Source organism: Carlito syrichta, unplaced genomic scaffold (genome assembly GCF_000164805.1).
Source record: "Carlito syrichta isolate Samal-C Ts95f unplaced genomic scaffold, Tarsius_syrichta-2.0.1 Scaffold289251, whole genome shotgun sequence".
In the NCBI taxonomy this organism is placed as follows: domain Eukaryota; kingdom Metazoa; phylum Chordata; class Mammalia; order Primates; family Tarsiidae; genus Carlito; species Carlito syrichta.
Genome location: NW_007233347.1, coordinates 458547 through 472433, shown reverse-complemented (window position 1 = coordinate 472433; position 13887 = coordinate 458547). Strand labels below are relative to the sequence as shown.

The 13887-nt window shown below is 43.0% G+C and overlaps 1 protein-coding gene across 1 annotated transcript in view; it reads left to right on the top strand.

Moving 5' to 3' along the window:
- Nucleotides 1-13887, top strand: part of MAP7 (microtubule associated protein 7) — a 190038-nt gene that overhangs the window by 127721 nt on the left and 48430 nt on the right. Inside the window, exon 5 of the mRNA XM_021710500.1 lies at nt 12868-13031. Within this exon, the coding sequence (XP_021566175.1) occupies nt 12868-13031 (164 nt within the window). The remainder of the gene's footprint in view (nt 1-12867; nt 13032-13887) is intronic.

Sequence of the window (13887 nt, the reverse complement as noted above, 5' to 3'; positions counted from 1 at the left end):
TGAGTGATCTCTCACAGAAACAAAGATCTGAGCATCACATGTTCTCACTCATATAGTGGACCTTGAACATCTATCATAATATTATTAGAAAAGGATTGACAGTGGTGGGAAACTATGGGGGGGCAGGGAGGTAAAGGGAGGTGAGATTAACCTAGTCAATATCTGTCTGAGGATGGGGAGACACCCCTTATCAACAAGGGTGCCTGAACGATGCAGATTTGTATGCCTAACCTTTAACTGTACCCCACAATTTTAAAATAAAAAAGATGTTTAAAAAAATGGTCAGATGTGTTGAGTTAGGGTGGACCATCCATGAGGTGGAAATTGAAGGACCCTGAGGTGTCCGACCTTATAGACTGTTTGTTCTCAGGAATCTACTGTCAGGATACAGAAGACAGAGGGAGGTCCCATTTGGAACAGCGATGAAAGTTCAGATAATGAATCAGGTTAGGTGATAGATATGGCTGCGAGAATTTCAGGTGGAAATTTGAGGCAGGCAGAAGTGAACATAGAGGCAATATGGCTTTTGAATCAAAGCCAAATTAAAATCCCAACTCTCTTTCCTCTAGACCATGTGATTTTGGGAGCATTATTGGACTTCTCTTGGTCTTTTCCTCATTTGATCTTTAATTTCATCTTGTCTGGCAGTTAACATTCCCACATTTATTGCATTTTTGTTTTCCTCTGCCTGATTGCAATTTTCTCATTATTTTTGAGCTTCGACCCTTTGCTTTAGGTTTGTTTCTTTTAAACAACATAGCTGGGTGTCTTTGCTTTTAACCCATTCTGAAATACATAACTAAAGGACTTAATTTTACTCCTTCCAGCTTATTTTTTAATTTGGGGCTTTTTTTTTTTTTTAACTTTTTGTGGGACAGGCAGGGCTGGTGGTGTGGAGATAGGAGTTGGTTTGATGTAAGTTCTGTTAATTCCTTCTTAATAATTTGGAAGCCATGCTGTACTTTTCTGTTCTACTAGTAGTTACCTTTTCATTCCCATTTCATGACTATTAAATACAACCAATTACTATTTCCTTTCCAAATGCTCTAAGATAAGGCCTTTAGAATAATTTTACTTCTCTGTCTTCAGGTGCTCTTATTTTTCCATTCTACACTCCCTTCCTAGAATTGATGAGCCTAGGTTAAGCCATGAGAGTCCCTTTATTTATTTATTTTTGAGTCGGGGTCTCACTCTGTTGCCCAAGCTAGAGTACAGTAGCACAATCATGGCTCACCGCAGTTTTAGCTTCCTGGGCCCAGGCAATCCTTCCAGTTCAACCTCCCAAGCAACTTGGACTACAGACTTGCACCACCACACCCAGCTAATTTTTTTTGGTTTTTTTTTGGTAGAGACGAGGTCTAGCTATGTTGCCTAGGCTGGTCTCAAACCCCTGGGCTCAAGCCGTCCTCATACCACAGCCTCAAAAACGTTCTGGGATTACAAGCGTGAGTCACTGTGCCCAGCCTCCCCCCCTTTTTTTTTTTTAAGAGTTATTATTTATACATACATAACATTGGCCGGGTGCGGTGGCTCCCGCCTATAATCCCAGCACGTTGAGAGGCCGAGGTGAGAGGATTGCCTGAACCCAGCACGTGGAGGCTGTGGTGGCCATGAGCATGCCACTGCACTCCAGCCTGGGGGACAGAGTGAGACCCCGACTCGAAAAACATATAAACAAATGAATGAATAAATAAACAAATTCAGAATGTTCTTAGTAACATGAAAATAACATTTATTTGAGTATAAGTAATCGCAGTTATTATTGAGACCAAGCCTAAAGGCTAAAATCTCACCATTCGGAATCAAAACAAAGGGAAGCCGAATTGTCGCTCCACCTATGGCCTCGCAGGCAAAAACCGCAGACTGCGGCATGGAAGTTAACGGGAGAAGCGCTCGGAGATCATTTTGTCCACCGGGTCTCATGTGTGAGCCACAGAGGTGGGCTAATTGTCCCCAGACCACACAGCAGCAGTAGCCTCGCCAAGGCCAGAGAGGCCCAGCGTCAGCCGGCGGCGGCGGCGGCGGCGGGAGGATGGACACAACGAGGAGGCCACCACCGCGCAGCGCCTCCGCTCGTGGCCCGCCGCGCCGCCCCTGCGGCTCCGCGAGGCCCCGGCGCGCGACCTGCCCCCGGCGGGGCGCTGACTTCTCGCCCGCCCTCCGCCGGCAGGCGACGGTGGCGGGAGAAAACGCAGAGGGCAGCCGTGAAGAAGGGCAACGTCGTGAACCCCACCGCAACGGGGGTGGCCTCGGAGTCCGGCACACCGAGCGCTGCATCACAGAAGCGAGGAACTGCGTATCCCGTGTTCGCCCTCAGAAGCGGACCTCGACCCGTTACTGCAACACCGTAAGAAAAGGATTGGCAGTCGTGGGAATCTGCGGGGGGGGGCACACCTCATCCATAAGGGCACCTGCATAGCCCTGCATTGCAACCCACGTCTTTAAAATAAAAAGAAAAGCGTAAGAGAAAAGCAGAGGGGTTCACAGGGAAGCAGGACTTCTCAGGATGTTTGGAGAACGGCATCCGGGAAGAGGTGGAACCTCTGAAACAGGACTTCGACCGCTCTGTGGGAGCCGCTGCTACTTTTTCTTTTTTTTTTTTCTCTCTCTTTTTTGGGTTGGAGTCTCACTCTGTCGCCCAGGCTGGAGTGCAGTGGCACGCTCCCGGCCACCGCGGCCTCGACCTGCTGGGCTCCGGCGATCCTTCCGCCTCAGCCTTCCAAGGAGCCGTCAAGTTACCACACCCGGTTAATTCTTTTGATTTATGGTGGAGATGAAGGCTCACCAAGTTGCCCGGGTGGGTCTCGAACCCTCAGGCTCAGGCAGTCCACTCGCCTCGGCCTCCCAAAGTGCTGGGATTACCGGCTGAGCCACCGAGGCCGGCGCCACTGCTGCTTTCAACTGCTTCACTCCGTGGAGCCCGGAGACCATCCCTGACCCTGACGCCAAAATTCATGGGGCCCTAACCTGGCCCAGCCGCGCGGCAGCGATCCACGCAAGGCACAGGTAGGTGCCCGAAGACTGAGAACTAGAGCTTGAGACTCAAAGCCACGGATCCTGTCACAGCAACAAACCGGCTCTTCACCTTGGAGCCACTGATTCCATCACCCCAATAAACAAGCTCTTCACACACACACAAAAAGACCCGAAATTCCTCATTTTTCTGACTCTTTATAATATCGCTGGCTCTTCTGGTACCCAGTGTTACCAGCAACACTTCCATATGTTAATATGAAACTGAGACAACAGTTCTCTATGTTTGAGAGGTTAAATATTAGCATCGCTCTATTCTCTGAATATCACCATTTACTTCCCCTCACTGCAATGAAATGTGTTCTCCACCCACACAAAGGTAAGCCTGTTCAGAAGGACCAGGCTGGGCACTAGATTGCTGAATGTGGTTGAGGGATGGTAGGGCCAGGGGTGATCCACCCGCACCATGAGTATACCGTCTGAGCTTGCTGTCCTGAATTCCTCCGGTGAACTGCATGCTCTCTGTGGCATAGGACAGGAATTGTAGTTATCATAAACATTCACTGTCATTATCTGCATTCATTGAATCCCTGCCCTGTGCATGGCACTGCACGAAATGCTTTGCATGTTGTGAGCCCACGTAACAACCCGGTGCTATAGTGATTTGAGCAAACAAGGCTACAGAAGTCATTACTTCTTCAGTGGCACCTAGCTGATAAGTGGCAGGACTGTGGGTGGGCTCAAGTTCCTATGAAGCCAGAAACGACCCTCTATTCACCACAATACCCTGCTTTTCATTTTAAATTCCTTTTCGTACAAAGAGTCACTGTGTATTTCTAAATGAAGTCCAGATTGAGAGTGGATTTTCCCTTTGTATGGCACTGACATGTTGCTACAGTGCCATTAAGACAGCTTGGCGTCAGCCATTCAGGGATGGGACCAACTTGTTAATGTCTAGGATGTCATGGGCTACAGTGAGTTTTTGCTTCATTTTATAATATGACCCCACAGGCCAGGGATACATTATAACTTCCAGAAGAGTAAATGTTAACATTCATCACAATTCCTTTTTTTGGACATAATATGTTTTTACAGCTGCCTCTTTATGAAATTAAGTGATTTTCAATGATTTTTAAATATTGACCAAGTTGTATTAGTCTGCCAGGGTTTCCATGACAGAGTGCCATAAACTGGGTAGTTTAAACAACAGAAATTTTCTCACAGTTCTAGAGACTGGGAAGTCCAGGATAAAGGTTTGGTTCAGTTTCTGGTGAGGGCTCTCTTCCTGGCTTACACAGGGCCATTTTGTCCTCACATGGTCTTCATTCTGAATTGGTCAGGTTAGGGTCCTACCCCTATGAATATATTTATTTATTTGATTGATTGTTTATTTTAGAAGTGAGGTCTCACTATGTTGCTTAGGCTGGTCTTGAACTCTTGGGCTCAAGCAATACTCTCACCTTAGCCTCCCAGAGTGCTATGATTACAGGTGTGAGCCACCATGCTGGCCCCCTTATAACCTCATTTAATCTTAATTACCTCCTAAAGACCTTATCTCCTTGGGGATTAGGGCTTCCGCATGTGAATTTTTGGGGGGACACGGTTCAGTCCACCACACTTACTGCATTTTTTCATGTGTTCAAAGTTGGCATTTCTTAAGGAGAAAATACATAATATTGACGTTTTCTTCTGTAGGGAATATTCTAAAGTACTAAAATTCAGAATAAATCAGCTTTCAACTCGTATTAAAATATTGAAGTATTTTATGTGTTATTAATCAGTTTAAAAGATCGCATGACATGTACTTAGTAATGACCCCAGCACTCACCAGCATGTGCTGCAGTAATAAGAAAATGTTTGCTGTTTCAACATTCTCTGTCTTTGTTTAAAGACAGCTGTTTAAAGAAGACACGGTGTTAGGATCAGCACTTTCTGGTAGAAAGTAGAAGTAAAACTCAATTAAAAAGTGGATGGACAAAGAAATATTTTTCCTTTAAAAGATTATTTGGAATAGAACTAATTATTATTGTAACACCTCGCCTTGTTGTAATTTATAGCACAACCTTAAGAACGACCTTTAATTCTCTGAGTTGAAATTATGATGATGATGACAAAGATAACAATCATAGCTAATATTTACTGAATGTTCACTAACTGCAGCGAGCTATTCTAACAATGTTAAGTGTAATTATTATTTTTATCCTCACAGTGAATTTATGAGGAAGGTCTTATTTTTACCCACAGCTTACCCTGATAGAACTGAGGTATAGGGAGGCTAAGTAATTTAGCCATGACCATGGGTGAATAAATTAGGAAGCAGTTCCCAGTGAATCAGGAAGTAATTATTAAGACCCTTGGATATATTAAAGTTGTGAAAGGCACTATGGAGAGCACCAAAAAAAGGTTTTAACTAGGCAAGAAAAAATAAAGGAGGATAGAGGATATTTAAATTAGAAAAGAAGAAGCCAAATTATCCCTGTTTGCAAACAACATGATTTTTTATATTTAAAAAATTTTAAAAGCTCCACCAGAACACTCTTAGTACTGTATTCAAATTCAGTAAAGTTGCAGGGTACAAAATTAACTCACTAAAATAAGTAGCATTTCTATATACCAACAGCAAACTAGTAGAAAAAGAAATCAAGAGAACAATCCCATTTCAATAACTACAAAAACATAAAATACCCAGGAATAAATTTAGCCAAGGATATGAAAGTTCTCTATAAGTAAAAACGTAGAATACTGATGAAATTGAAGAAGTCACCAAAAAATGAAAAGAATCCCATGATAATGGATTGGAAGAATTAATATTGTGAAAATTTCCTTACTACCAAAAGTGACCTACAGGTTTAGTGCAATCCCTATCAAAATACTAATGACATTCTTCACAGAAATAGAAAAAACAATCTTAATATTTGTATGGAACCACAGAAGATACTAAGTAGCCAAAGTAATCCTAAGCAAAGCTGGAGACATCCTACTACCTGACTTCAAAATATTGAACTTTGGTTACAAAACTATAGTAACCAAAACAGTATAGTACTGTCATAAAAACAGATCAATGGAACAGAAAAAAGAACTTAGAAACAAATCTACATATTCACAGCCAACTGATTTTTCACAAAAGTACCAAAAACAATTCTCAGTACTGGGAAAACTGAATATCCATATGCAGAAAAATGAGACTAAACCTCTATCTTTTTTCATAAACAATCAACTCAAAATGGATTAAAGACTTACATGTAACCTGAAACTATGAAACTACCAGAAGAAAACATTGGGGAAATGCTACAGGATATGGCTGTAGGCAAACAGTTTTTGAGAAAGATCCTGAAAGCATAAGCAACTGAAGCAAAAACAGACACATGGGATTACATCAAGCCAAAAATCTTTTTGCACAGCCAAAGAAACAATCAAGATGAAGAGGCAGCCTATATAATGGCAAAAGGTATTTGCCAACTATCCATTTGACAAGGGATTAATAACCAGAATATATAAGAAACGCAATAACCAAAAATATCCAATTAAAAATGAGCAAATTATCTGAATAGACATTTCTCAAAGAAAACATACCAATGGCCAATAGGCATATGAAAAAAATCTCAACATCACTAATCATCAGGGAAATGCAAATCAAAACCACAATGGGATCCCATCTCACCCCAGTTAGAATGGCTATTATCAAAAGAACAAAAAATAGCAGATCCTGGCAAGAATGCAGAGAAAGGGGGAACACTAGTACACTGCTGGTAGTAATGTAAATGAGTACAGCCACATGGAAAACAGTATGGAAGTTCCTCAGAAAACTGAAGTTAGAATACTGTATGACCTAGCAATCCCACTGCTGGGCACATAGCCAAAAGACAGGAAATCAGTGTATCTCTTAGATATCTGCATCCCTGTGTTTATTATGGCACTATTCACAGTCACCAAGGTATGGAAGCAACCTATGTGTCCATCGATAGATGAATAGATCAAGAAAATATGGGCTGGGTTCAGTGGCTCAGCCTATAATCCCAGCACTTTGGGAGACCAAGGTGAATGGATTGCCTGAGCCCGCGGGTTCAAGACCCGCCTGGGCAACTTGGCCAGACTTGTCTCTACAAGACATCAAAAATTAACCGGGCATGGTAGCACGCACCTGTAGTTCTGGCTACTTGAAAGGCTGAGACGGAAGGATCGCTGGAGCCCAGCAAGTCAAGGCCTGTGGTGGCTGGAGTGAGACTCCAACTCTAAAAAAAAAAAAAAAAATAAGAAAAAAGAAAATATAGTATATATACACAATGGAATATTATTAAGCCATAAAAAAATAATGAAATCCTGTCATTGGATAGAACTGGAGGTCATTATATGAAGTGAAATATGCCAGACACAGAAAAACAAATATCTTATGTTCTTACTCTTATGTAGGAGCTAAAAGAAAAAAAAAAGTTATTTCATGGAGCTAAAGAGTGGAGCAGTGGTTACCAGAGGCTGGAAATGGAAAGGGGGTGATGAAGAGAGGTTAGTTAATGAGTACTAAAATACAGTTAGATAGAAGGAGTAAGTTCTAGTATTCAGTAACGTAGTAGGGTAACCATAGTTAACAATTTATTGTGTGTGTTTGTTTTGTTTTGAGTCAGAGTCTCACTCTATTGCCCAGGCTAGAGTGCAGTGGCATGATCATGGTTCACTGCAGCATCTACCTCCTAGGCTCAGGCAATCCCTCTGTGACATCCTCCCGAGCAGATGGAACTATAGGCACACACCACCACACCCAGCTAATTTTTTTATTTTTTTCAGAAACAAGGTCTCACTGTGTTGCCTTGGCTGGTCTTGAACTCGCAGGCTTAAGCAATCCTCCCACTTCGGGCTCCCAAAGTGCTGGGATCACAGTAGTGAGCCATTGCATCTGACCCTATTGTATATTTTAAATAGCTATAGAGAAGATTTGAAATATTCCCAACACAAGAAAATATATTGAGGCAATAGGTATCCTAAATATTCTGATTTGATCATTATCTATTGTATGTGTGTATCAAATGTCAAATATATCCCATCAATATATACAGTTATTAATGTATCAATGAAAGTTTATTTAAATAAAATTAAACTGATTGATAGATGACTTATCAATCAATAAGTGACTGGTTATATAAAATAAGGTATGTAGACAATGGAATACATAGCCATTACAAACCTTTAAAAAGCTGAATAAAAATTAGTCAACTGCAGGAGGAAAGGTTTTGGGGAAAAAAAAAAAAAAGTTTTGCTAGGTAGAAATTAGAACCTAGGAAAGGCTAACATTTGTGATAGATATCCTGAGAGCAGCAGTGATCTATGGACTAAATGAAGCTTCTGCAGAAGACCTTAAAGTGCATTGTTCTTCCAGGTGCCGTCACTGGACCACTTGTCTCAAAATTACCTATGAGGTTTACTAAAAATGCGAAATTATAAGGCCAGGTGCGGTGTCTCACTCTTATAATTCCAGCACTATGGGAGCCTGGGGTGAGAGGATTGCCTGATCCCATGGGTTCGAAACCAGTCTGGGTAACTTGGTGAGACTTCCTCTCTACAATAAATCGAAAAATTAGCCAGACATGGTGACATGTGCCTGTGGTTCCAGCTACTTGGAAGACTGAGGTGGAAGGGTCGCCTGAGCTCAGCAGGTCGAGGCTGCAGTGGCCATGAGCATGCCATTGCACTCCAGCCTGGGCGACAGAGTGAGACCCAACTCAAAAAAAAAAAAAAAAATGCAAATTATGGAGTCGTGTCCTAGAATTGGTAAATCTGAATATGAGGGTTGGAGCTCGAGAGTCTACATTTGAACTAGACACTTCCACCTTGCCCCCCACCCTGCCCCTCCAATAGTTATTCTGACATACATTACAATTATGGTGGCTAATACCTGTAGTCCCAGCACTTTGGGAGGCCAAGGCAGGCAGATTGCTTGAGGCCAGGAGTTCAACACCAGCCTGGGAAATATAACAAAACCTTGTGTCTACAAAAAAATAATTTAAAAAATTAGCCAGACATGGTGGCGTGCACCTGTAGTCCCAGCTACTTGGGATGCTGAGGTGTAAGGATCACCTCAGCTCATGGCTTCTGTGTGCCATGATCGTGGTGGTCATGCCAGTTTACTCCAGCCTAGGTGAGAATGAAACCCTGACTCAAAAAAAAAAAGGGATTGATCCCTTTGGATAAAAAATGAGGGCAGCTTTCCCAATAGGGCAATAACTCAAAGATTATGTGGTCTGAAGACTAAAAGTTAAAAAAATAGATTTATCATACCATATATCTATAGATCTCAGGTGTACAACTGTTTCTTTGTTCTGCCTGTGACCATCACACGTTGGTGGGTGTATAAATTGGTATGACCTCCACAGAGGACAGTATGACAATATCTATAAAAATTTTAGACCAGGCCTGTATTTCCAGTAGTTTGAGAGGCTGAGGTGGGAGAACTGCTTGAGCCTAGGAGTTCAAAACCAGCCTGTGCAAATAGAGAGACTAAGTCAAGTTTCTACAAAAAATTAAAAAATTAACCAGACATGGTGGCATGCACCTGTAGTCCCAACTATTCAGGAACCAAGGAGGGGGATTGCCAAGGTGTTAGAGGCTGTGGTGAGCTGTGATTTTGCCACTGAACTCCAGTCTGGACCATAGAGTGAGACCTTATCTCAAAAAAAAAATTTTGCTTAAATGTATATTCTTTTTGATTCAGCAGTTCTCCACCTGCATACAGAGTTATGATAGTACAGTGGTGTCATTTGAGGTATGAATGAGTAACGTACTGGAATCCACTTAAATAACCTACCACCAGTCAGTTGGTAACTAGTTATGTAAAATAAGGCACAAAGACAATGAAATACTATGTAGTCATTAAAAAGATTGTTAGATTCATGTTGGATGTGTTGATATGAAAAATCTCTAGGCCAGGCTCGGTGCCTCAGCCTGTAATCCCAGCACTTTGGGAGGCCAAGGCGAGTGGATTGCCTGAGCCCACGGGTTCAAGACCAGCCCGGGCAACTTGGCAAGACCTCATATCTACAATAAAAAACAAAAATCAGCTGGGCGTGGTAGCGCGCACCTGTAGTTCTGGCTACTCGGAAGGCTGAGGCAGAAGGATCGCTGGAGCCCAGCAGGTCGACCGTGGGGTGGCCGTGAGTGTGCCACTGACTCCAGCCTGGGCAACAGAGTGAGACTCCAACTCAAAAAAAAAAAAAGAAAAAGTGTCAATATTATATCCTCAGTCTGTTAACTTTTAAAGTGGGTTCTCATGGCATCTTTTCTTTTTTCTTTTTATTTTTCTTGAGTTTTTTTCTGCAGCTGTTGGGTTCCGGTGATCCTTCCACCTGAGCCTTCCAAGTAGCTGGAACCACAGACCCACGTCTAGCTCATTTTTTAAAAAATGTATTTTATCATACTCAGTGATTTATCACAGAAACAGAGAACAGAGTTCCATATGTTCTTACTCATAAACGGACCTTGAACAATTATAATGCTATAAGAAAGCGATTGGCAGTGGTGGAAACTGTCAGGGGAGGGAGGGAGGGATTGGCAGTTGAGGGAAACTGCTAGGGGAGGGAGGGGCATACCTCATCAACATGGGTACCTGCATGATCAACGTTTTACCTAACCCTGAATTGTACCCCACATCTTTATAATAAAAGTTTTTTAAAAAGAGATTCAATCCTTAGTTCTTCCCTCCTATTATTCAAGATTTCTCCTTTGAAAGTCTTTCCTGTATCATCCAAGGACAAATAATGGTGTCTAAATTTCAATAAAAACTGATTCTGTCTTCTAAAAAAAAAAAATTATTTTAGAGATGAGGTCTCGTCAAGTTGCCCAAACTGGTTTCAAACCCCTGGACTCGGGCAGTCTTCTCACCTCTGCCTCCCAAAGTCCTGGGATTACAGGACTGAGCCACCACACCCAATCATTTTTTTTCCCCAATCATTCAGTAACTATTTATTGAGCACATACTATGTGCTTCTTCCCTTGAAGTCAATTTTTAACTTGGGCCTGTGAATTTCTTTGGAACAAGGGACTTTTCAAATTGTAAAGAACCGTGAAGATCTATGTCCTTGTTTTAGGTGAGAAGACTGAAATTCAAATGTACACCTCTGAGGTTTCAGCACCCATCAGCAGCAGAACCACTGGGAGAACCACTCCCAGCTCTCTCATGCGCCACCCTGAATGTTGGCAGCACAGACTTGTCTTGAATTTGTCCTTGTCTTTTTCTTTCCACTCAAGTAGTCAGTTCACATTCCTTTCAGTAGATGTGTTTCCTCAAATGCCTGACTTCGGAAAGATTTAATGATACCAGAGTTTCTGTTTTTATATCTTGATAGATAATATTTTAATTTCTGTGCCATGTTTTGTCCCCAAGACTTATACCCTAAATTTTGTGTGGACACTTTGGGCTACAGTGTTAATAACTCATAGATGGGTTTTTTGTTGTTGTTGTCATTGTTTTTTTAGTTGGAGTCTCACTCTGTCGCCCAGGCTAGAGTGCCGTGGCACACTCATGGCCACCTCAGCGTCGACCTCCTGGGCTTCGGCGATCCTTCCGCCTCAGCCTTCCAAGTAGCTGGAATTATAGGCGTGCACTACCACGCCTGGCTAATTTTTGGATTTATTGTAGTTGCCCAGGTGGGTCTCCAACCCACGGGCTCAGGCAATCCACTCACTTCGGCCTCCCAAAGTGCTGGGATTATAGGCTGAGCCACCAAGCCCGGCCTGTAGATGTTTTTTGTTATCACAGCTGAAAGAAGCATCATAGTGATGAAAATAGCCTTGTGGGACACTTTTTCCCCTAAAATGAGGAAAGAGCCTGTATTACATAAAGAAGAAAAGAAGCATTCCACTGTTGGACAATATTTTTTTAGAACGTCTATTTTCAGTCAGCTTTTGATGTACTTAAATCTTCTTACATAACCGGACTGTGAACTCCTCAGACACAAAGTCCCCTGCTTACTCAGTTCCTCCTCTCCCTTAAGCTGACTTAGTGTGATACACCTGTGAGGCATTTAGACATCCTTTCTCAACTAATCCTCTTAATACTTACACAGAACCAATGCTATGTTGCAAGAAATGTAGTTATAGGCTGGAGGACATCACATTGTTTAAAATGAGAGAGACCCGGTGACTCATGCCTGTAATCTCAACATTTTGGGAGGCCAAGGCCAGAGGCTTGCGTGAGGCTAGGAATTTGAGGATGCAATGAGCAAGAACAAGACCCTGTCTTTAAAAAAATAAAAATAGCCTGGTGTGGTGGCTCATGCCTGCAATCCCAACACCTTGAGAGGCAGAGATGAAAGTATTACCTGAACCCACAGGTTCGAGACCAGCCTGAGCAACATGGCGAGACCTCATCTCTACAGTAAATGAAAAAATTAGCCAGGCATGGTGGCGCATGCCTGTGGTTCCAACTACTTGGAAGGCTAAGGCAGAAAGATCACCTGAGCCCAGCACTTCAAGGCTGTGGTGACTGTGAGAGTGCCACTGCACTCCAGCCTGGTCGATACAGTGAGACTCCGACTCAAAAAAATAAATAAGTAAATAAAAATGGAGAGGGAGGTGGGGGAGAACTATTGATTTTAAGCGAATTGTATCAATATCAGGGTTGAAACCAGAACGTGTGTTTCATGCCTTAGCAAACCAGAGGGCTGTGTGGATTCCCAAAGAGTAGAACTCAGTGCATCTTCTTCGACCTCACAGTTAGCATTATGCTAAAAATTAACCATAGTACTTTTTTTCCTGAAAATACGAAGAAAGCAAAGGCCATGCTTGTTAATACAAAACTAAAGAACTCGTGTTAGTTCATCCTAGACCACTTGACACAGCCCTAACTATTCACTTTTCCAACCAGCCTGTGTTTGATTTGTCTCTTTTTTTTCCCCCTCTTTGAAGCCGCAAGAGAAATAGTATGGTTAGAAAGAGAAGAGCGAGCCAGGCAGCACTATGAAAAGCACCTGGAAGAGCGGAAGAAGAGGCTGGAGGAGCAGAGGCAGAAGGAGGAGCGGAGACGGGCTGCCGTGGAGGAGAAGCGGAGGCAGAGACTCGAGGAGGACAAAGTGAGCCACCCCCATCCTCCCCCCCACCAGAAGGACACGGGAGGCCCCTCTCGTTCAGAAGTGCAGCAGACTTCCTGTGACGCTTTCCATTCCAGGGCAGGCTGCATAGCAAGATAGTTCCAGAGTCATCAACTGTACGGATGGCTGTGGTTTCCAGAGGCGGTTGGGGAGTGGGAATCACGTAGACCATGGGCTGTTTACTCTTATTGCCATAGAAACCTTAAAAACCCATTTCTCTGGACTCATTCTATGACTTATTAACGTGCACTTCATCTGTACTGGGGTATTAAGCCCACTCCAAGTCATTGGATTTCTGGAGGGCTGTGCTGCTTGCAAACACTTTCACATAAATTATCTCATTTTACTCTTACTTGACCCCTGAGTGAGTATTATATATTAGTTTTTGCAAAAATAGAAATTCAGACTCAGAATGCATAAATTACACAAGGGCATGCAATTTTTTTTTTTTTTTTTTTTGAGTTGGAGTCTCACTCTGCCCAGACTGGAGTGCAGTGGCACTCTCCCGGCCACCGCAGCCTCGACCTGCTGGGACCCGGCGATCCTTCCGCCTCAGCCTTCCAAGTAGCTGGAACTACAGGCGTGCACTACCACACCTGGCTAATTTTTTGATTTTGTTGTAGAGATGAGGTCTCGCCAAGTTGCCCAGGCGGGTCTCAAACCCGCGGGCTCAGGCAATCCACTACCTCAGCCTCCCAAAGAGCGGGATTACAGGCTGAGCCACCGAGCCCGGCTAGGGCATGCAGTTTAGTAAGTCACGGGGTGAGGGTTATTCATGTCTTCCGTGTTTAAATATGGTACCATGTGTGTTAAGCATTCGTTTAAGCTAAGACCCGCC